Raw genomic sequence first — 24335 nt, forward strand, 5'->3', positions numbered from 1 at the left:
ATATTGCATTACATTCAATTCTATTTATTTTCAATAATCAGTGCGGTGTAGTTCAGGCCACCGCGCGCGGACAATATTGTTTCAAGGAATTGATATTTTTTAACAACGACGCTGAAGTTTCCAATGTTGGAGTCCAGCGAAATGGTCTAAAAAAACTCTCCAATAATTCCAGTAATTCTTCAATTTCGTTCTCTGCCGAAGTCGCAATTCGTAGTTTTTCAACCTCCACCGATGCTTCGTGAAATAAAAAATTGGTCAATTACAGATGTTTTTTTCGTTTTTCAACGTTGCAAGCTTCAGTGTCGCTATGAACAACTGGGATATCATGTTCGGGCAATCGCTTGTATCGTTCACTAAAAAAGAAAAGTCATTGGAGCAACGAAATATGGCATATTGCAGGGTGCAAATAAAATATACGATCATCACAAGGTTAAATATACACGGAGAGACAAAAATAGTAAGAATTACTATGCTGCCATGGTATTGGGGTTCTATATCGCCCATTTTGAAGGTTTTAACCAAAAATATTGTAATTTCCAAGTCAATTCTGAATGAAAATTTTTAAATTGCGTATTTTGCTGTGACAAAGGTTTAAACTGTGCTATTTTTTCCTAACATAGTTCACCAAGTAAACGTTGTAAAATTTATGTTGACTCGATGATGAACTGTCAAGTATAATTATTATGCCGTTTTGCTATACTTAGTACTGTTTTCACAATTGAAATTTACAGTTGAACATAGTAAAATTTGAGGAGCTCGAATACAAGCATCGATCATACGCCAAAGTGTTTAGAAATTTACTATGGTAAATAACAGAATTTCATTCGCGATTGTACGATGATATACCGGTATACATGTGTACCGATGTATTTATTTTGACATCACTCATCAATTTTCATCGAGTCGCTTCACAAAAAATTACTATGTATGTTCGTAAGAATTAATAAATATTACCGATATAGAACCCTATTTCTGTGGCACCATAGTAGTTTTTAGTGAAATTTTCTCTCCGTGTAATTAAATGAACAAAAGAGTTTTAGATTAAACTGCAGATTCATCCCTTTCGGAAACATTGCAGTTAACTCTCTCAGACCGAGGCCTATTTCACGTTGAAGGAAAATTATTTCCTCCATAATTTTATCTCAAAATACATTCTAGTTTACGAATCGATTGTGATATTTTAGTTTTTCTGTTAGGAAATACGATTTTTTCAATGTTGGCTGTGCGCAGCCCCAGGCACTGGGGTGGGGGGTAAAATTAGAAAAATTTACGAATGAATCTAGCACCTAACACTTTGAATATACATCATATTAACTTCCCTTTGAAAGGATATAAAGAATTGGAGTATGAAAACCAAATGTGTACTCACTTTTCTTTTGCGATAACTAAAGCAAGTTTTCACACAGCGCCAACTCAACGCGAAACGCTGGCTTCATATTGACATTTCGATGACTAAAGCAGTTTATCTTTTGGTTTAAGAGTATCTATGGTGAAATTTAACCTTACTTGATGGAACTAGGCATTTAGAACCCCGAACTTAGTGACCGATGCAGTTTTATGGGACCTGGAAGCACGTGTTGCGTAGAAACAACGTACGGTCCGAGAGGGTTAAGGTATTTCTTTCACGAACCCGAATATTCTACAAATAGCTGATTATAAATTACAGCAAAGTAAAAGTGCATGCGAATAGATTGGCGAATTTTCAGGTTAGGTTATCAAGCAATTAATAAAGAATTAAAACTTCAAAAATCATGAAATTTATACGGAAGCTTATGGAGATTTCATCATCATCGCATTTATATTCAATAATTCATATACTAAACAATTCTAAATTCCTGATACAAACTATCTCACAGATAGAAAAAAATGTAAGGAATCCATAGCAACGATAAAAATAAAGGGTTACTGAATGCTTAAGGATATTTGGTACAGGCTTACAATGTTGCCATGCTAAACCATGCTAAAAACATAAAAAATTTCAAAAAGTTCAGAATTTTATAAAATTTGGTCAACAAACATATTCTTTAGTGCCAAATTTGACAATACAAATTTTTTAAGATTTTTCTTCTGTACAGTTATCGAGTAATTGACCACTAAAGTTCACGTGTATAAGCATAGCGTTTCCATATATGGGGCATTCTATGTCAAATCAGCCACTTCAAAACTTTTGGATTTTTGATTTGGTTCAAAATTTTTCACGTTGTTATAATCATTAAAAGGAGCTCTCTTGATTTTTTCCAGAATTTTTAGTCGATTGGATAATAAGTTATGATTTTTGGAAAAAAATAGTTTTTTTTTCTTTTCTCTGACTTCCCGAAAAATGTGCCGAATTGATTTTTTTTTAAACTTGAGTTTTTTTTCTGTTCTTTTCGAAGATATTTTTTAAAAAATTATTGGTGTACATTTTAATCAATTTTTCGCAGTTTTAAGCAAAAAACCATTAATTTCAGGCAATAAGACAGTTTCAATTTTTTTCGAAAAAATTCTCAAAAAAACTTCAACTAATCCAACGATTTTTAAGACTAGTTGCGTTATGGGATCTCGTTTGGTTATATTTTTTTCGTAATTTTGAAAAAAAAATTCACCAATAAAATCTTAGTTTTAGGCCTGAACATTCAACCAAAAGTGATGTTTCATATGTGCAATACCATTTTGAATTCCGGGCATAAGAAATCTGCTTTAATGCGTAATTACTCAATAACTAAACAAAAGAAAATTAAAAAAAAAAATTGTGTTTTCTCACTTGATGTTGAAGAATATTATCACCAAATTTGATCAATTTCTAATTATTTAGACTTTTTGTACCATATACATCGTTAAAAGAGATATTAACAATACAAGTTGGAAAAATGGCAGAAGCAGAAGCTTTTTCTATATAATCGCGGCTTATTCTCAGAGGTTAGGAATTAGTTCAAATTTCGAGTGCCCCAATTTGCGCCACCAAGAAATGTGGTCATGCGGGAGCAATCGCTATCTCGCCACCGTGAGTGCGAGAGAGATAGCTGCAATTTTCGAAATTGAATATGTTCGACACGGTTCGATCAATAAAAAAAAGCCCCTGTCAGCGTATTTGTGCCATCTTTTCGCGTCCGCTGACAGAGCCTTTTTTTGATTAGTCAAACGACAGCGGAGAATTTTCATTTCGAAAATTCGAGGTGAGGTTAGTCGACTGATCCATGCTCTTAAATGAAGAAAACACTTCCAGTAACATCAATTGTTTATGAATCGTCATTTTTTTCTCAGTGTTCAAACTAACAACAGTGAATCGATATATTTTCACTTTCAATTATTGATCATCCAGAATAGCGAATTCGCGTAGAATTTTGTTTTGAGGCTCAGCATCGCGAAATTTAAAAATCTTCACTGACTTCGTCCTTTCGCCATGTACCGGAATTCTTGGTATTTCCTGCCAGGAATTTTTCCATTTCCTGTGATTTTCAGCCAAATTCGTGCGTCACTAATTCGATCTACGCGCTTATATTTGAATCGGAGAATCAGGTTGAATTTCGTCATAGAATTAGTGAGCATTTTATTTCGTTTTTTTTTCTTTTTCTCGTTTTTACGTACGTCTCGATGAGACTCGTGAATAGGCGGGCACAAAGGGGCACTGTATTGTCGCTCGATAATGAAATCTACGCAGGCGAATACTTCCGGCGTCGCATCTCCGCACCGTTATATACGTATATGGAAAATGACGTAAGTGCTAATAGCGAAGAGCCATGCAGAGAAAAGAGCAATACGCGACAAGAGGGACGCAGATGTGCACCGAAACTCCCGGCGAATCGGTCTTTTTCGCAGTTAACACTTGAGCCTGAGAGCTTTTTTGTTGTGAATACGAATTGGGAACGACGAGAATCATCATCGATATAAAAACAGAGATCGCTGTCGCAGCGACGAGGTTCGAAAATTTTTTGTTTTCTCTTCCGAAAAGTAAATATCGAAGCCATATTAAAAGATTTTTTGACAAGTATTCGCTATCGTGGGACGTTTATACGGAGAACAGTGTGTCAGGAGTGCAGTGATCACCGATATGAATCGGTTCTCCAATGTATACATGGGAAAAAAGAGAATAAGAAGGTAGAAGAGAACAAAAGTAACAGCGATGAAAGAGTATCTTTTTTATGTATACGTTTGAATGGTCCATTGATGCTCGAGGGGACAGATAGAACTTCACGATCACGAAAGGGGGCTTTGTTTTTCAACGCGAAACAACCGGTTGACTGTGTCTCCAAAGCTCGTTTGTCCTCGTTCGCGGCCTTCTCTTGCTACGATCTATTTTTTTTCAAACCCATATCTGCCTCGATCGCGCAAACATATACGAGCCTTTCGATCTCAAATTCTTTCAGATTTCAATGAAATCCCCATTTAATCTCGTTTTTAAGGTAGTTCTGTACTTTTCTTGAAATATTTTAAGAACCGGCTGAAATTTAAATATGGTGTAATAATAGTCTTCGTTTACTTTGTTTACATTTATTAGCACTTTGTACATTGGCACTTTGTTTACATTTTTTATTACCGAGGCTAAACGGATCTTACGACTTTAGAATAAAACCAATCGTGTATTCAGTACTATTGTGAGATTAATATTTTAAAAAATGGCAATTTCTGACCATCTAGTTTCGGAGACATCGACTGATGAACTGTGTTAATTTTACGTGACGCGGAACGGGCGCATGACCAACTGTGACAACAGTGCACGGTCGGTGCGGTGAACTGATACGCGCAATACAAAACAATATGAAAGCTTTTTTCTCAAATGTTCGACCACCTTTCTCGATTGAATTGCCATTTAAAGGCTTTTTAACTTCTTTCGTGACGAATAAATAAGATTTCGGGAAACGCACTGACATTTTGACGCTCGACGCTGTAGTAATACTGGAGAATGGCGTTGTTGCCACGATTACAGCGCCACTTTCTATATGTGTAGAGGACCTATTCGTGCACGAGGCGTGATTGTGTAGGACAGGCAGAGTCGGCAGAGTGTACAAGCTTTGACAAAACCGTGCGTAGCCGGTAGGACTGTTAGAGGGACCGTGCGTGAGATATAGAGTGCAGCACTACTGCCGAAATGCGCGCTCTCTTGTGTCTGAATGGGCAATTTGTCCGGTGCTATTTTGACTGTGAAAACATTGGAAATAATTAAAATTTTGAAAAAAAGTGTTGAAAATAATCAAATACGGGTTTCATACGATCAACAACGATCGCATTCGAAAACAAAATGACGTGAAGGAAAAAACTGTTTGAATCGAACGACGTTTGAAACGTCGTCGAAACAGAAGCTTTAGTAGATGAATTGACAGTGTTTAACCTTTTGATCCATTTGGCCCGTTTCTTACTTTTCTATGAAGAATGGACTATGTGCCCTTCGGGAAATAATAAAATTTAACTGGTAGTTGAACGTCTCGACGTCGAAATTCTGCATTAGAGCACGATCCCTCTTTTAGCTCGTACGTGTAAATACAGAACTACCGTAACAGTTACAGCGAAATTTCAGAGAGAATCATTTATTCCGAGTGCATAGATTCAGACATTTTTACTTTACGAGACACATTATTCTCCATATTTTTGCAGTGCTTCACAGACGCTGCTGCATTTTCAACACACTGTTCTATCACAATATTTTGCCATTATAAACTTGTCTTATTTTTTCGACAATGCGTTTTTATTGCGCATACATCAACCTCGTTCAGTGGACTCGATGGAGGAATTGCTCCATCAGGTTTATTTCAGAATAGTGTACACGTGGCTCAACTGAAAACACACGTTCGACGCACCCCATTCTTCGACTCTTCGTTTCGTCTGCTTCTCGTTCTGCTGGTTATCGCCACCCACGCGAAACATAGTATATAGGAATGCCGCGTTGTAGGAGTAGCTGTACTTCAGCTAGAGCTTTCTGTCGTTAATCATTAAAGTCGAGTCTGCCCGCGAGGAATCGGGGGTTATCCGAGGTCACTTTTTCTACATCTCGTCACTTTTATTCAGACACAACCTTGTCAGCATAGGAATTTACGGAATATTGCTCGCTCTACTTTTTTACAATCGTTGGTACGATTAATGGGGACTCTATCCCAGTGAACACGCGATCGAAAAACTCTGTTTCATTGAATAATTATTGAGTTATTGTTAAAGGCGATCCCAAATGATGCGAACGACTCGCTTGACTTTTTAACCTAGCAGGGACACAAAAACAGATGATTGCCATACAAAAGAGGTGAATGATCAATTTAAATACATGCGCCAATTTCGTGTCACAATCATTCATCCTTTCAATTATTTATGAATACAGAAAAAAATAGTTGTTCGACGAAAAAAAACGGTCGTTGTCCATACGCTTCTTGTTCTCAAAGTGTACCATTAACTTGTGCATTTGAGTATGACGGTTAAATATATCAGAGAAAGTGAATCGACGGAAATGAGGATCGTAAGGAGAGTTATAAAGTTGAATGGTAAAAAAGTGCGAGTCGAATAATTTTCTTGGCTCTCGCCAATTTGCTGGACCGTTTTACCTCTGTGGTTTCTTACTATTTTCTCATTGTTTTTTTCGGTATTTCCTTTTTTTTGTCTTTTTATTTCTCCATAATCATCCTCTCTCTATCTCTCTCTCTCTTTAGTTTTCAAATTTTATAACTTTTTCTGTCACGTTTGCCGGCGTCTGCGCGACAAAATCATTTCGTATAAAGTCATCGGTCGGGGATCCATCAAACACGGTTCATAAAACAGCGTGACGACGACGAGAGTTTCACTTTCTACCCCGCGCGTGAGCACAGTTGGCTCCCTGGCTTTTTTTTTTTTTTAGAGTGTTCTATTACTCGACTTCCTCGAGATCGATCGATATTGCATTGTTTTGCTATGGGATTTTCCGGTCTACTCGGCGATCTTAATCTCTCGTATACACACCGCATTAATGCAACGTATACAGAGAGCGATAGAGAAACCGATACTTTCCTCCATTCGAGCTTCTATCATTCTCTGCAACGAGTCTCCAGCGTGCACACTCTTGTAACATTGAGAATAGTGTGATTTGTTTTGGGTTCGTGAACCCGTTGAAACGCGGCATTGCTGACTAAACCCTATCGTGGGAGTTTCATGATTCCATCAAACAACAATGCGACGCGTCTCGAAATTACTTTTCCGAAGGAAAAATGAACTAACGAATGCGCTCGATTTTATTTACGGAACGGTTTTGTTCGAATTTATTTTATTCTCGTTTGCTTTCAGTATATATTTCTCATTTCGTATCATGCTCTCGAGTTCAGGGCACGCAGACTTTTCTTGATTCATCCGAGCGCCTCCTTTACGTTGATCCGCATACTTATTTCCGTTTATAATTACAATATTAAATGAGTTTTATCCAGTTTAAAATTATGAATGCGATTATCAAATTGATATATGTGATGACATCTCCAACGGTGTTGTACAAAGTGTCTGGACACTTCGCCAAAAGCGGCGAGTGCATTGTTTACCGTTATTTTCATGGGTTTTTGTTTATATGGGGCATTCCGGGCCAAATCGACCACTGTTGAACCGACCCCTTTCGATTTTGCAGAAACTTTATTATCTTTTTCTACTGCACCAAAGAAATTTTTCAAAATTTTTTGAAATTTTGTTTCCCGATCGAAAAATAGTGATGAATTTAAAAAAAAATGGCGTTATTTTTGTTCAAAGTGATATAACGCTTTCGAAAATTGACTTGGGACGTTTTTTTTTTTAACATTTTGTTTTCGAATGTACTTTTTAGAAGAAATATCAAAAGGTCGTACAAATTAATCTTCAATGTTTTTTATTTGAGAATTTAGATAAAAAACGAAAATTTTGGGATGATCGTAATTTTTTTTTCTTTTCTCCTTAAGAAACTTTGACATTTTTTACAAGTTCTCTGATATTTTCAAAGTGGGATATTTTTGCTTTCTATTCTTGTTTTCTTTTAAAAAGCTTATTTCTGATTTAATTTCTGATTTAAAAGGCTTATTTCTGATGACATACAATTTCGAAAATCTTCTAGGATGTACCGAGAATCTTCAAAGTTGAAAAACAATGATAGTTATAAAAATTAAAACCGTAATTATTGGAAAAGTTCCAATTTTTTTCAAAAAAATCAGCTTCTGTGTTCAGGGAGATTATTTCTATATTTGCATAAAAAGCGTCACCCATCACCGAACTCAGCGATTTTATTATTGGAACGTAAACTCCAACGACGTGGTAAATTATTTTATTATCGTCCTCACGCTCGAGAAGATTTAGCACCAATCGCGTGGAGAGATTTACCAAGGAATATTGCAAAATGCATCACTGAGATTCGATCGGTTTGTTCGCAATATCATCAACAGTCAATTTTCTCGAAATTTAAAACTCTGTTTAGAGAAAGCGCGAAACGTTTCAGTTTACGTTCTACGCTTCTGTGTCGTTCCTGACACGGTGTCACAACTTCGTGCATGATAAGTACTCTCGTACGTGTTCGATATCGCGCTACAGCAGAACAAGGACACTTTATATATACGTGGGCTCACATAATTATTCAGTTCGAATCGTATACCGTTTTTCGTAACGAGTCCACGAAACCGTAATACCATTGAACTCTACCCTTACTTTGCAAACAATTTAATATTTCCTCAAAGTTCTTATGAAATGTCAAATTCAGGGGAAAATTGTTGGAAATAATCTGCGAAGGACATGGATTGTTCAGGGCCATAAAAATCCAACGTATCATCGTGAAACCTTTCTTCGTTGATAAATCTATGTGTCTGCCCATTTTCTGACAACGAACACCACTTTGCTTACGTCACTTTTGCTTTACAACAATATTCATAGCAAACACACCACCACCTTTTATCGTTTTCACAAGCTTGAACGTACAAGCACGTTAAATTAAAAATGTACTGAAACGTTTCGATATTCGGGAGAGATGGACAGTTTCCCAAATATCGAAACTTAAGATTTTTTAGGATCCTCTTCTCCTCTCACATAGGAGAGGTGTTAGTTCGCAGGCTCGTGCACTGACCGACGAATTTTTTCCAGGCGCCGGTAAAAAAGCCTTCCGATTCCCCCCCCCCCCCCCTTCTTGCAATCTGAGGAGCTTGGCTCGAACTCGGAAACATTCAAGATCGGATACTTTCATCCGGTATGGGAGCATCCCAGTGCTCAACATTGCTTCATCGCTACGCGATCGGACGGAGCCTCGCTAAAGCGTACTGCGGCATGCAATCTTCTCGACATCGAGGAATGATAGGCTCCATTATTACTTTGTTTTTATACAATTTTGGTAGGAATAAGGAGGAGGATGAAGGAAAGGTTGGGAGTCTTATTGTCGAACGGGCGGTGCTCCGCTGATGCGAGAGCGCTCCGTCCGTAGCCCTCTGACAGACTTCTCTCAAACCAGAAATCGTGCCAGGGGGTAAGGCTGTCCCGTTACAGTACATGCGCGTCGTACTAGTCAGTTGACAGTCTTTCCATATTTTTAAAGGAATTAACCCGGTCATTCATATATAGCACAATATTAGTAGAAAAGTCTTATCTTCATTTTTTTAATCGTAAATAATGTTTAAGTTGAATTCATTGCAGAAAATATTTCATTCCGATTCTTTTACATGATTTGATAGTACAACGCGAGTAGGCAACGTTTGACAACGTTGAACGTAGTCACTTGACAGATTAGATCAGAGATCACTATACATAAGCTTAAGGTGATGGAGCAATCGCTATCTCGCCACCGTGAGTGCGAGAGAGATAGCTGCAATTTTCGAAATTGAATATGTTCGACACGGTTCGATCAATAAAAAAAAGCCCCTGTCAGCGTATTTTTGCCATCTTTCCGCGTCCGCTGACAGAGCCTTTTTTTGATTAGTCAAACGACAGCGGAGAATTTTCATTTCGAAAATTCGAGGTGAGGTTAGTCGACTGATCCATGCTCTTAAAAAGTACAGCTGTCACTTTCATTGAAAGTATGGTATAGGTTGCGCTATTTATGACAAGTGATGTGCAAAATTTCAAGATTCTGTAACCATTTGTCGTCTTCAACTCGATATTGCTAATTCAGATGACGATTGACCCTCCCCCCGCCATTTTTTACGTACCGTTAGATTCCCCTCGATTCAATTCATATAAGTAATGTTTTTTATCTTTGACATCTAATTTGTAAATATATCAAATTTTGGGTTTAAGATGGTTGAAGGGGCGAGCAAGTCATTGTGGCCGCCATGAGCGACATGGTAATTTCTGTACTTTTCGACTGTTAATATCTTAACCAAACGGTCGATAATGGGTTTTGAAATTTCACAACTGCGCGTTGCTGGATTCTCTTTAGGAAGAATAATTGAAGTTGGCGTTCGATAAAATACGGTAAAGATCCACTTTTTTTGAAGCAAATGATTATTTTAGGGCCCCCTGATAACGATAAGCACAGTTCCTGAGCTTCTTACAGGGCAAAATTTGGAATTATTTTTTTCCAATTTTGAGTTTTTAACACGGTACCCTATGGGACAAATCACAATAATATTAATTGTGAAAAAATTGTACGCGGTGTTCGAGCTTCGGAACGGTTTACATTGTGAAGAAAATTTATCAGAGATTCCGTTCCGTTAAAAAGAATGACGTGTCGAAAGCGGATGTAAGTCACTACGTTGGACCACCGTTGGACTGCTGGTAACAGCTGATTAAACTTCGGGCGAATTCGGGAATCGCAGGAATTTCGTCAAATTTATTTTTATTCGTCTAGTAGCTTCGCTTTTCTTTAATGAATTGACCATTACTTTTTCTCGGTGCCATTACACCGATATAAACTTTCTTTCGAACAATAAAAATGTTCCGAATAAAAATGTATTTCAAGTGTCACCGGTATCAACTCAATCATTAACTGGTCAAGTTGAAGGATAATTTAGACTTCAAATTAATCAACATGAATTAGTTGCAAACTTAACTAGTCATAAAACGGTCGAACTACTTTAAATATTTTCTGTGCGAAAAGAAATGATGTTTCTCGATACGATAAAAAAGCACGAAAACTTTCAAATAATTATGTTTTCTTCGCATCAAAGAGCACGGAATTCTTTTCCGTGCTCTTTTACCACAAAAAACATCATGTGGCTCCAAATTGAAGATCGACGCATGCCGAATCATGCAGTTGTGAAGCTTTTGCTCATTTAAGGAATCAAAGTGAATTGTCGAGAAGCCAATAATATAATCAAGACAACTGACAATTATAAGTGACAAAACGCGAACCTCGACGTTTCAACGTTTACACCTTCAATTACGACATTCAATATCCCTCAGTGCTCTAAAAATACACACCTTGACAACCGGAGTTGGGGGGAGCCAGAGGAAAAGTAAATCGTTGACAAATGTATAGCTGACGAAACGCGTGTAACTTGATTGTATGCGAAACTGTCACGTGCATCGCCTTAAGGGCGGGGCTGAATGTGGTTCGTAATGGGTGATGCGTGTATTCAAAAAAAAATATATACATTGCTCCCCTTCCCATTTTAGGGGAGCTTCGTGTATGGGTGCTCGTCAGTCCTCTTGCCGGCGTCGATTGAGTCAGATCGTCGCGGATTACGAGCTCGCTCGCGTAGCGATATAGAGTGAAAGTCCTCGTGGTTTTCGTGCCGAGAGCCACAAGCACGTTTTTCCTCTCGGAATAACGAACAATCAGTAACCGACGAGCTCTCGAAGAGCGAACTTCGAGCCCGGATCGTTGCAATCGAAATATACCTCGCCTGTATTTTTACACTGTTTATATTCTCTTTGATTCCCAGTGATTTATTCATCGTAATTATATATAGACTTTAGTTACAACAGCGTCGTGAATTTTCCGAATTGGGATGCCGCCGTATAGTTAATTTTGTGTTTCAACTTTGCCGGTCTCGTATAAAATCTTTGTTGATGAGTGCAGATTATGCCACCGTAAAAACGTCTTAGGTAAAGTTAACTTCTTCTATTCAGTGCTCATTCGGAAACTATTCGCGTTAATGATGCACCGAAGGAATATTAAAAAAGTTGCTCCGTCACTCAGCCAATTTTGGGTTTGTTTACGTAGTCACGTTTACGTTGATGCGCGACGTGAAAATTATCAGACTCGTTTATACTTCTATTTAGCTTCTGCTTTCGTAAATTTTTTCCAAGATTCGAAATCGTTTTTATGTATTCTATTGAGAATATGTTTCTGACGTGGGTTTTCTTGACTCGTATTATCGCTTCTGAATTCCTATCGCGCTCTCCGTGCGCTTCGTACGCGCGCGTTTTCATTTGGAAGGGATAATTGAGACTGCGATAACTGAGCGATGTAATGATCAATTTTTGTGTCAAATTTTTGCCAATTCGTTCAATCCATCCTTCTACTTTTCAATGTGAAAATTTTCATTCATTAAATTAATCAGATGAGCAGTATGATTCCGTTTTATATGGAAATGTGATTGGGAATCGCGTTGAATTTTCCGTTGATGTTTATTCTCACCTGGAAAATCGAAATTAATTTATTTCGTCGAAGAATTTGTGAAGAATATTTCAAGTCACTTACCCACAGGAGATTTTCTGTATCAGTGATTTTGCCTCGGGTGACAGCAAACTTGAGCGAATTGAGTAATATCATAAAAAAGGAAATAAGAATTCTTGCGCGGGAATGAGTGCAAAGTCAAATGATCGACGACAATTATCCGTCAACTTTTGTTCTCTTGTTACCAAGTTCTACATTTGTGCTTTTCATTCAAACTTACGTCACTGTGGAAAATGAAGAAAAGAGAAATAAAGAAAATAGTCGCTACGCAATCTACCGGCTGTGTGTAATCTTCGCAATGCGAAACGACACTGCACGTTATAAAAGAATATCTCGTATGAATGTTAGCTCGGTGTTACCGGTGACGTACATTTCCTGAAGCAATTGTTCAAACAGCTTTTTACAGTTTTTTTTTTTTTTCTATGAAAATAGTGAAAGCAAAACATGTCCAAAGGCGTGTAAAAATGTTTTTGCTTTTCTAATTGAGTTTAACACGCATTACATTGGCATGGATTAGTCATCACTTATTTCACATCGTGCATTTATCTTGATGCCGCAGTATTTGTTTTCAAGAAACAGTAAACTTTTATCGTCTAAGGTAATATGAGCAATGAAGTGAGGTGTGAAAATGCATAAGCGCGGAACGTGGTCAATTTGTCTGCTGATAAACATGTTGGTTAATATTCAATCTTCAAACGTATGAGACACTCGTTCGAAAAGGGTCGCAACGACGAATTCATTCTTATTTTCGATATTCCACAAATAAGCTCCTCAGAATTGTCGATATTGCAGCAATCCTTAAGGACGATCATGGGTTACTTGTGATTTAAAAAAGCAACTGAAATTTTTTCCTCTTTCGATGATTAAAGAAACGATTAAAATTTATTCTCGCAATTATTAAAATAATGTGTAACTCATTTGTTGAGATTGATCAATTTTTAGTTCAATGAGAGCGGTTAAAATACTTTCGTAGTAAAATCGTCAAGCAAAATGTGACAACAGCCATTTTCTATTCATATGCGTATCCATATCTATATTTTAAACCAGCTGGTTCGTAGTGTTGTCAAACCTTCCACCGTTTATGTCGTCATTACTCGTTAACCTCAAATAAGTGTTTTTCTTTTTCCATTCCCAAGTCATTTTTACCGGTAACAAGACTTTCTCAAAGACATTGATATTTAAAAACATTCTATTTTCTTATTCTCGTTTTTGGCTCTTTAAAGTTGGGAGGTTCTTTTTTCTTAAATCCAAATCGTCGCACAGGAAGTGTGCTTGCCATAAAAGAGCCTGCGTGTAAAACCCTTCAAAAAATGTGATTTTCGATAATTGTTTTCTCGACAACTAGACGGTAGAACCTATAATAGTTCCGGGAATGATGCGCGCTGTGTATTTCTAGTATATTTCCAAATTTCAATTCTCAAAGTTAGAATTTTCGATTTTCATTAGATTCGCGTGAAATTCCTTAAAATCGTCGATCCTCTCGAGAATCTGAAAAATCCTTTTCCGAAAAAAGTGCATGGAATACAATTTTCCGATATTAATCCTTAGTGTGCACACCTTCACAGCGAGACATTTCGTGCACATGGGGTCACTTTGAGCCCAGGTCATTTTTGACATCGAATATCTCGGTAACTATGCGCTTTTCGGAATAAAAGATTTAGTCACTTTTTGCAGTGAATTGATCCAAATTTAAGGCTGCAAAGTCGGATTTTCAAAAAAATCTTTTTTCATTGGTTAAAAACGTGCTCAAAGTTGATAGTGCGCGTAAAAAGCACTTTTTCGGTTAAATCTCTCGTAAAAAATTAAATTTTGAGTTTTTAAAAAAAATCCTCACAGAGTTTTACAGACAAGGGTCCATGCTTTAAGATGATGGATCAGTCGGTAATCACAACCGTGAGTGCGAGAGAGATAGCTGCAAATTTTGAAAAGGAAATTTTTCCACATCGTTCGACTGATCGAAAAAATAAAAAATGTCATCGGATTTTTGCGATCGTGCTGCGTATGATGACATTTTTATTATTTTAATCGGACGAACGATGTCAAAGAGTTTCAATTTTCAAAATTCGCGGTGTGATTACCCACTGATCCATCATCTTAAGGGAAAAATAGTCCACTTTGCAACCGTTTCAAAAAGTGTATTTATTTTGGAGTATGAAGTGGATAACGATTTCTTAATATTGGGGGTTTTACTTATGAGATGCTCATCTGTAAATGCTATTCATGTGAGAAAAAAATTTTGGGGTCAACCTGACCCCAGATGCACACTAAGGATTAATAAAACTGAATAAAAGACGATGAAAAGTATTAACTGAAATGGTTTCGTTCCGATCCTAAAAATGGTTGTGCAATGGGGTGGCATTCGCTTCGCGAGAGCACATAATATATCGGTAAACAAAAATGTAAAATTCCATAATCGCTGGAGGAAATTGGCCAACGTATTTTTCGTGTTAAAATGAAATGCTGGGTTACACCCTTTTGTAACGAAAAGTCGTCATATCTTACGGGTTACTCAATGCCCGTTGACTCGTGTGATCGCAGAGCGTGAAACTGAGCGTTGATACGCGAGTGTATCGCATATGCGTTAAAACTGTACGAATCGAATAAACAGGGCTGTAACAGAAGAACGAAGCGGTATGAAAAATCTAACGTATCAGGATTTAATTGCCCCACATCGTTTCGCGGTGACAGGTCGAAAGTGGCGAAAATATTATCGACTTTTACTCCGAGGTTATATTAAAACTTGCGTGCGTGAATTGCAAAAGAGCACAGAATTTAATAAAATTTCTTTGTACAAGAGAATCTCGCTCTCCTTCGTCGGATTCTTCGATCCGTGACGAATTATACGCACGCCAGCTTTTACCTATACATATGCACAAAGCCAAACAAAAATTGGCGTCTACAACGCACGTGTGCGTTACGCGCGTATTCTTGTGACCTCAGCGCCATTCGTTTGTTTATTCGCGTGTTTACACGAATTTCCATATCACAATCTGCATCGACACACTTTCGAAACAAATTACAAAAATTCACGTTAGAAATCGTTCCGATATTTTGCTGTTGGCTAATTTTCTGGCAGTGCTCTACCCACTCGCGGAAGCAGCCTGTAAATCTTTTCAACCGATACTTTGCTTCTTACGCGGCGGCGCATTCACTCGCATATTTTTCCAAACGGTTCGAGTCAAATCGAAATTCCCCGTTTATAATTCTGTGGCGACACCACTGCCAGGGAACTTAATCTATATCGCATTATCAAAAATTCTTTGAGGTTAAGTCATCCCGGGCATTTGGAAAACAGAAATGAATTTAAACGTGACGTTGTGTAGCACACGTTCTGTGGAGAGTGGTGTCGGGACTCTCGATCGTGGCGGGTAAGTCGCGGAGCGCACAGACCAGCGCCGCGTATAGTCGCCTCGGATAACAAAAAACAAATATTATATAGTTATAGTATGTATACAAACATTCCACTTCCTTCCGGGCGCGCTCGGACTCCGGTGCCTCTCGGTGCCGTTTTATTATCGTGTACACGAGCTCTGTCGTCGTTCACTTCACTCTTCCACGTCCAAGGGGATAATAATGCGTTAAACTCCGAATAAATACATGCATGTGGCGCTTTCGTAGCAGAACAACAATCGGCCTCGACGACGTTCATATTCTGGTGCTATTTTGGTCTATTCATCCTACTACGCATGTCCATTCGTCAGAAGCGACTTACCGTGTTTTTCCCGATAATTCTGAGTGATCAGCTGTGTCGTGAACATGATTTCTAATAATTATGGATGAAACAAATAAATGATTTGTGGACCTGAGTCAATAGTTGAACGACGATGAACCTCGCGATGAACTCAGTGAATTTGTTCTCAACAGAAACTTACCTGTACTCCGATAAATCGTACATCGTATAGTAAAGTCCAACTTGGAGGATTGTTATTCGTGAATTCGTTCCAGATGCATCTATTATTGTTCGAATGTTCAGGCGCCACAGCTTGAAACTAGTTGTATAAAAGAAGACATGAAAAAGTCCTTGAGACTTTGAAGGTTTTGGATGATATCTCGAGATAGCGGTATCGTCGCTGCCATTCGAACGAGATTTTCGATATGGAAATGGTTGAAATAATGATACGTGATGGAAATACAGATTTCCGTGTACAATAAATAACTTTCATCTCTTTTATACGTCAAATTGAACGTTTTCTTGTGCTATTCGACTGGAGAACAAATTTCATCGAAACGTTTCTTCTGAATTAAGTGGGATCACGATTTAAGATGAATTTATAAGTGGAAGCTCATACGCTGCGGTTTCAAGGTCGATACCAAATTATAAAATACTAATTGGAGTACCGTTGAGTGAAAAATCACGTGCTTCGGTATTCCATTGAATCGAAAGAGAATTCTGCCTCGCTATTTACTTATCTGTTTACACAGAAAATCCTACTTAATATTTTATGCAATTCTCAACTAATGTTCACCTTATTCGGTAATCGTCTTCATCTTATTCGTACATATATGGGGCATTCCAGGCCAAATCGACCACTTTTGAGGATATTTGGTACAGGCGATACAATGTTGCCATGCTAAACCATGCTAAAAACATGAAAAATTTCAAAAAGTTCAGAATTTTATAAAATTTGGTCAACATATTCTTTAGTGTCAAATTTGACAATACAAATTTTTTATCGAGTAATTGATCACTAAAGTTTACGTGTATAAGCATAGCGTTTCCAGGTATACATTCCGGGCATAAGAAATCTGCTTTAATGCGTAATTACTCGATAACTAAGCAGAAGAAAATTTTGAAAAAAATTGTGTTTTCGCACTTGATGTTGAAGAACATTATCACCAAATTTCATCAATTTCTAATTATTTAGACTTTTGTACCATACATCCTTAAACTAGACCCCTTTCGATTTTGCAGAAACTTTATCATCTTTTTCTACTGCACCAAAGAATCTTTTCAAAATTTTTTGAAATTTTGTTTCCCGATCGAAAAATAGTGATGAATTAAAAAAAAAATGGCGTTATTTTTGTTCAAAGTGACATAACACTTTGGGAAATTGACTTATTGGGACGTTTTTTTTTTAAGTTTTGTCTTCGAATGTACTTTTCAGAAAGAAATGTCAAAAGGTCGTACAAATTAATCTTCAATGTTTTTTTTTTTTTGAGAATTTGGATAAAAAACGAAAATTTTGGGATGATCGTAATTTTTTTTTCTTGTCTCCTTAAGGAGTTTCGGTACAGGCGATACAATGTTGCCATGCTAATCCATGCTAAAAAAATTAAAAAATTCAAAAAGTTCAGAATTTTATAAAATTTGGTTAACATATTCTTTAGTGCCAAATTTGACGACACAAATTTTTTAAGATTTTTCTTCTACACAGTTATCGAGTAATTGATCACTAAAGTTTACGTGTATAAGCATAGCGTTTCCATATATATAGGTATACATTCCGGGCATGAGAAATCTGCTTTAATGCGTAATTACTCGATAACTAAGTAGAAGAAAATTTTGAAAAAAATTGAGTTTTCGCACTTGATGTTGAAGAACATTATCACCAAATTTGATCAATTTCTTAATATTTTGACTTCTGTACCGAAACTCCTTAAGAAACTTTGACATTTTCTACAAGTTCTCTGAAATTTTTAAAGTGGAATCTTTTCACTTTCTATTCTTTTTTTCCATTACAATTTTTTTTGAAATCCATTCAGCTTGTTTCTGATGATACCACTTTGAAAATATTCTAGGATGTACCGAAAACGTTAAAATTTGAAAAACAATGATAATTATAAAAATGAAAATCGTTAATCATTGGAAAAATTTCAATTTTCCTCATTTGACTAAATGCAGTGCACATTTGACTAAATGAGCATGCTAGTCAAATGAGGCAATGGAATAAAATTTGTGATTTGGCCAATTTTTGATCAAATTATAAGCTTTTAAATATTAAGTAGTATGTTAATCGTACCTATAGATTCTGTAATTAAAATTATTTAATAAATTTCGTTTTTTTGGGTATCAAAAAAATAATCAAAAAATATTCAGGGCTATCTTTGATTTTTTCGAGTTGTGATATCAAATAATACCGGGAAGAAATACTAGAATCGAGCGTCAAATTATATTGGGTTTTGATATCGATATTTCCGTGCGCAAGAAGATATGAATTCTTATTTACTCTCAACTTAATATTTCTCGGAACTTATCAAATTTCATCGATTCTCAGAAAAAATTTCACGTATAAAATCAAATTTTGAAAATAATTGAATGGACGAATGAATTTGAGAACTTCTTTTTGACTTACTGTATTAATACATTCTGGATTATCAAATTTTTCAGAGTCTAGACATATTCTGCATGGAACGACAATATTATTTCTCGATTGTTGCGAGCTAACGATGGACATTATTTCCATGCATTGATATTATTATTGTCATAATTAATTCGATCGCATGAAATGAATAGGCGCGAGTCCTTATTTTTGGTTTTCTTCGCACTTGGAAAAAAATATGTGCCTCTGGTAGATTTTGTTTTGAAACTTGCTCGAAGTTGGCGATACTTCACACTCGGATACGTATAGATTCGTGCTAGCTCGTTATCGCGCTTTGCCGTAGTGGAATGAAATCGAAACCAACGGTCGATTCTTGAGGTTGCTAAAAGTTCTTGTGGAATGAGTTCGAATTGAGTACGCTGCAGGCTCCGCAGACTTTCTTTTCTCTCTGACGGTGAAAGAGTGTGTTTCTGCGAAGAGACTTTTTTTTCCTTTTGCGACACTTTTTTCCCCTCTTTGTACATAGCTTTAATCAGACGATGAATGGGATCGATATGAGAATTGAAATGATTTGGATTTGCTTTAAAAAATTCAAAAAATTGATTCTTTTCGGGAATGTTTTTAGGATTGACTTTTTGGTATAGTTTCAAGGATATTTAAAAAGTACATGCAAAAACATTTTTTCCATGTGAGAAATAACTAATTTGTACACGGTTTATGCGCCAAGTCTGATTGTCGAAGTTTCTCTGCTGTGATGCGGAGATCGTAATTATTGTCTGCAACGAAAATTCCACTTTTTTTTTCATTTTCACATATTTTCTTTCCATACGAATCTATAAAAAGCCGAAAAAATTTTTCTTAGATTTATTTTTCTTCTTTAGAAGCGTTTTTTTTTTTTCAAACTCGCTAAAAACATAGAATTTCCCAATTTCTTCGGGTTTTTATAGGTTCATATGGAAGGAAATTTGAAATTTTAGTTGCATGCAGAGAATAATTAAGATTTCCACATTGTACATAGCTGAGAAACTTCGACAATCAGACTTGACGTATAGTACAAATTAGTATTTCTCACATTAAGGTAACTCCTGTACTGCATGCTAGTCAAATGAGTGCTAAATTTTCAAAACGCTTTTAGACCAAGCATATTTTATTAACGTGAAAAAATATTTAAAATTATAGTTTTTCAAAGCTATCAACTGATAGATGCAAATTTCCATGATGACACATTTTCACAGCTATTTTTCAAAGAATCATCTGTGTTTTTTTAACCGATTTTATTGCACCAAGTCTCATTTTGTTCCTCAGCCGATCCTCTACGAATTCACCACGTAGATTTTCCTTTAAATTCATTCCTGAGAGAAATTATTAATGAAAAAGTTTTTTCACTTAATGAACAATTAGCTGCAACAGTGAAACGATCAAGTTACAAAAGTAACTACATGGTGGATTCATAGAGGACCGGTTGACGAACAAAATGAGACTCGTTACAATAAAATCGATGAAAAAACGCAGATAATTCTTTGAAAAATACAAGTGAAAATGTGTCAGCGTGGAAATTTGCGTGGTTTTGTAAAACTAGCGTTTTTAATATTTTTACATTTTAATAAGATATAAGCGTTTTAAAAATTTAGCACTCATTTGACTAGCACGCAGTGCAGTAGTTACCTTAAAAAAATGTTTTTGTACTTTTGAAATATCTTTGAAACTATACCGAAAAGTTCGCTCTCGTGAGTTATTTCCATCTACGATAAAAACATTTCCGAAAACAATCGATTTTTTAAACTTCCTAAAGCAGGATCCCCTTAAATAGGACGGCTAAAATATTTGAGTTTCATACGAGAAGATCAATTTTCTCTCGGGAGGAACGAATAAAATTGAACTTTTCAAATAACGAGCACCTAATAATGAAAAAATTAGGACAAAAATCGCGGTTATTATCTCGCATTTTCTTATCGGATCCACGCGTCAGCTCCGGTAAAAGCATCGAACCATTAAGAACTTGGCTACGACGACATAATCAATGCTCGATCCATCCGCTGTTTCGCTTTACGTGCGTATATCTACGTAGGTTTTTCGCCTACAGTAAAATCCCCTTTTGCAATGTTCTCGGCACGTTTTTCCTCTCGATTTCCTCTTCGCTACTCCGGCACGCGCTCTTTTCTTTTACTCGCCCATCTCTCCCGTCGATGCTCTTTTTTCTTCTCCTTTGTTCGAACCTCCCACGCAGCAATAATTACCGATGCAGACATTAAAAAACGAGCCTATTACCGATCCTACTCTTCTAGTGGCTCTGACATTCCACAGTTGGAGACGTTATATGCTCAACGACATTTGCGAATGATCGTTATTTATTCATTCAATACAAAAACTTAATCATTTTCAATCGCACGCGATCTAATTATGCGTTGAATTTATTGTCGGCATTTGCTTTTATTGGAAGATGCTGAAATTATCGTAATTGTTGTTATTTCGAAGATTTGAGCAACGATTTTAGGATTGTCGGTTCAATTTTCTTTATTTTCATCGTATCCAGATATAGTTGCAATTCTTCTGAACTGCGAATCATTCCATTCAGTGCCCGAGTAAGTTTCGAACTTTTGTAATCTGCCAAATGTTTGTTTTTTTGTAGCCTCTTAAGGAAGATCATGCGTTACTTGTGATTCAATAAAAGCAACTGAACTTTTCTCCTCCTTCGATGATTAAAGAAACGATTAAAATTTGTTCTCGCAATTATTAAAATGATGTGTAACTTATTTGTTGAGATTCGTCAATTTTTAGTTTAATCACAGCGATTAAAATACTTTCGTAGTAAAGCCGTCAAGCAAAATGTGACAACAGCCGCTTTCTATTTATATGCGTATGCACATCTACATGTATTTTAACAGAAAATCGTGATTATTTAAGCCATGTCGAAAAAAATAGGAAAGATTTTCAACTGGAAGAGAGGTATATTGATGGAAAGGATAACGAAAAGAATCGATAGCGGTGAAAAAAGTTGAAAAATATTTGAAATTTCTGTCTGAAAAGGTATATAAAATACATTCGTAAATTTGCACATGGGTTTTTGAGCCTTGAATTGTAAACAATCGCTGATGAGAATTGAGCAGGACTTTATGAAGGAGTATTGATTTTAAGGGATAACACGTGGTATTTTTGTTGCAGCAGGTGACCTCGAACGGGGTTAAAAAGGAAGAGGACAGCTGCGAGGTTTTGACGAACGGTGAGTCACAGCGCAGAGCTTGGATAGCATACTTAATATTTTATTCGTACGTTCTTATACGTTGTCATATTTGTTGGGTGACCATGTGGATTAACGTCAATAAAAGTATACGCGTCGTTAAAAAATAGTTATCCACGCCTGGACAGAGATCGCATCATCTCGAGTTCTCGTAAATTTAATGAATCACCGCGAGGATTCAGAGAGTCATCGTGCCATTGACGAGATTAAACAATATTTCAATCGTCCCACATCTCGAATTATCGTCGTTATTGTTGTGTCAAACTGCTATTTCGACAATGTGCTTCCTCGGGGTGACGCAGCTTCGTCATAGTGCGGGGGTCATCACGAGCTCTTTTATGTTAAATTAACCCCCTCGAGGGTCATAACCCTCGTCGCTTCTCGTTCTCACGCTACTTACTACAATAAATTTCTCCGGTACGCTAAGTTCCAGTTCAATCGCATTTTCTCTCTGCATTCGAAAGCTTGAAAAAGTTGGTGTACAATAATTCATCTCGTTTTTGTATCTGGAAACTCAAATTTACAATAACGTCGAGTGAGTACCTCGCTGTGTCATCCTCTTTTCCGATCACGTTACGTTTTCATAAGTTCCCTGCAAAATAAAGAGAAAAGAAGATTCCTGCACCGCCGTTCATTCAATTTGAATTATGCTTGAAACTGGAAAAGCTTGCACGTACCCAGGCAACACAAGCACTGAGTGCATGTGTTTTGGAGTCCAACGAAACGATCTAAAAAACCCCTCCAATTATTTCAGTAATTCTTCAATTTCGTTTCCTGCCGAGCTTGCAATTCGTAGTTTTTCAACTTGCACCGATACTCCGTGAAATAATTGGGATCCAACGCCTATTCAAAATGGCGCAGAAAAGTACCAGTGACATATGAACATCTTTCATGTGTTACACTCATCATTTTCTGTCAAAATGTTCCTAAGCTTAGAAAATATTTGTGTTTGGCCAGGTAAAAATCCTGCTCAACGGAATGTTGTTAAAGGCGAACGGGTGTTAGCAGCTCATAACATAATTAAATGCGATTTAAATGATGAAAATGAATCAAGTGACAAAATCAGTAACGTGTTTATAAATCTCTTATATATACGTGGGAAATTTTTTTTGCCGGTGGTGCGCGTGAAGAATAATTTGCCGGGTGAATTTTACAGTTTCATACAAATTTCTTTGCAATTGACAAGAATTTACGGAAGAACACGTATTAACTGTCTACTCTCATGTCTCCTTTTTCTGTTTCCACCCTCGGCCACCAGATGTCATGTCTCTTTATACGTTGGTTGGATCCCAATTCTTTTTTCGTTCTTTTCGTTAGACTCGAACGCTGCAAACTTCAGTATCGTACCAGCTGTCCGCTACAAGCGCGAGGTTATTTTACGTTTATTTATATTTATAATAAAAGGATTATAATACAAATCGATTTGAAGTTGGGCGCAAACCTCGAAAACGCTTCAAAGTGGGGGAAACTCTCCGCGTCGAAAACGGTGAAGAGGCTTATAGTATAGCGGACAGGCTGAGGATTCGACTGCAGAGATTACAATCGAAATGGAAATCATAAAATTATAAATTATATAACAATACGAAGTATTATATGAGGAATGATAATGCAATAATATAGTTGCATTTACTTTGTGACGATAAAGTAATACTACGAAAATAATGAGGAAACAGGAGTTCTTGGCGTAGGTGTAGGCGAGTTTCCGTAAATGCAATTTGTCCGTCAACCGCATCCTCTGAATTATAAATTCTCGATTTCCTCATAACTATTGCATTGTTACATAGGTAGCTTACGTGTCCGTGGCACAGTGTACGAATGCCTACAAACGCGCCTCGACGTCGTCCGTGATGCAACGATGAAAACAGGGACGTGATTCCTCAGTGGGAAGTTTCTTTGTTGAAATACTCGTGCAGAAAAAAATCACTTTGCAATTTCAATTATTTCTACAAGCTCCAAATTAATTCCGAGCGTCGTTCTGATTTTAATGATAAATTCGATAGTATCGGGTAAAAGAAAACACTCAAATACGAAACGTATGAAAGTGGATTGAGAAAGTGAACGAATCAATAATTCTTATAATTGCAAATGCTGATTATTCGTTTTATGGAAAAGAGATCGAGCGAGACAGGGACGCGGTTGAATCGATGTCTCGACACCCAATGGAGAAAATAATTATACACGTGATAAAATATGTTGGGCATGTGTATAGAAATAATCATTAAGCCAAAGGAAATTAACAGTCACAATAAAAGATGAAAAAAAATCGAACGATTGCACGGATCGAAATCAATTTATTTTCCACCCATAAGAATCGTTCATAAAGCGGCACACTCCATGAGTGAAAAAATGGCCT

At 36.8% G+C, this 24335-nt stretch overlaps 1 protein-coding gene and 1 long non-coding RNA gene across 3 annotated transcripts in view; one reads left to right on the plus strand and one right to left on the minus strand.

Annotated features, from left to right (window-relative positions):
* LOC122406302 (uncharacterized) overlaps positions 1-24335 on the plus strand; it is a 36409-nt gene that overhangs the window by 3718 nt on the left and 8356 nt on the right. The window contains exon 2 of one of the 2 annotated variants that reach the window (XM_043411698.1): positions 21907-21964. In XM_043411698.1, the coding sequence (XP_043267633.1) occupies positions 21907-21964 (58 nt within the window). The remainder of the gene's footprint in view (positions 1-21906; positions 21965-24335) is intronic. The other variant, XM_043411704.1, reaches the window with a different exon arrangement.
* On the minus strand, positions 9-1691 carry LOC122406313 (uncharacterized). Its single transcript, XR_006259951.1, has 2 exons — positions 1370-1691; positions 9-353 (listed from the first exon to the last, which is right to left on the minus strand). It is a non-coding gene; the product is annotated as an uncharacterized lncRNA (long non-coding RNA).

This window comes from Venturia canescens, chromosome 1 (assembly GCF_019457755.1).
Source record: "Venturia canescens isolate UGA chromosome 1, ASM1945775v1, whole genome shotgun sequence".
NCBI classification, from domain to species: domain Eukaryota; kingdom Metazoa; phylum Arthropoda; class Insecta; order Hymenoptera; family Ichneumonidae; genus Venturia; species Venturia canescens.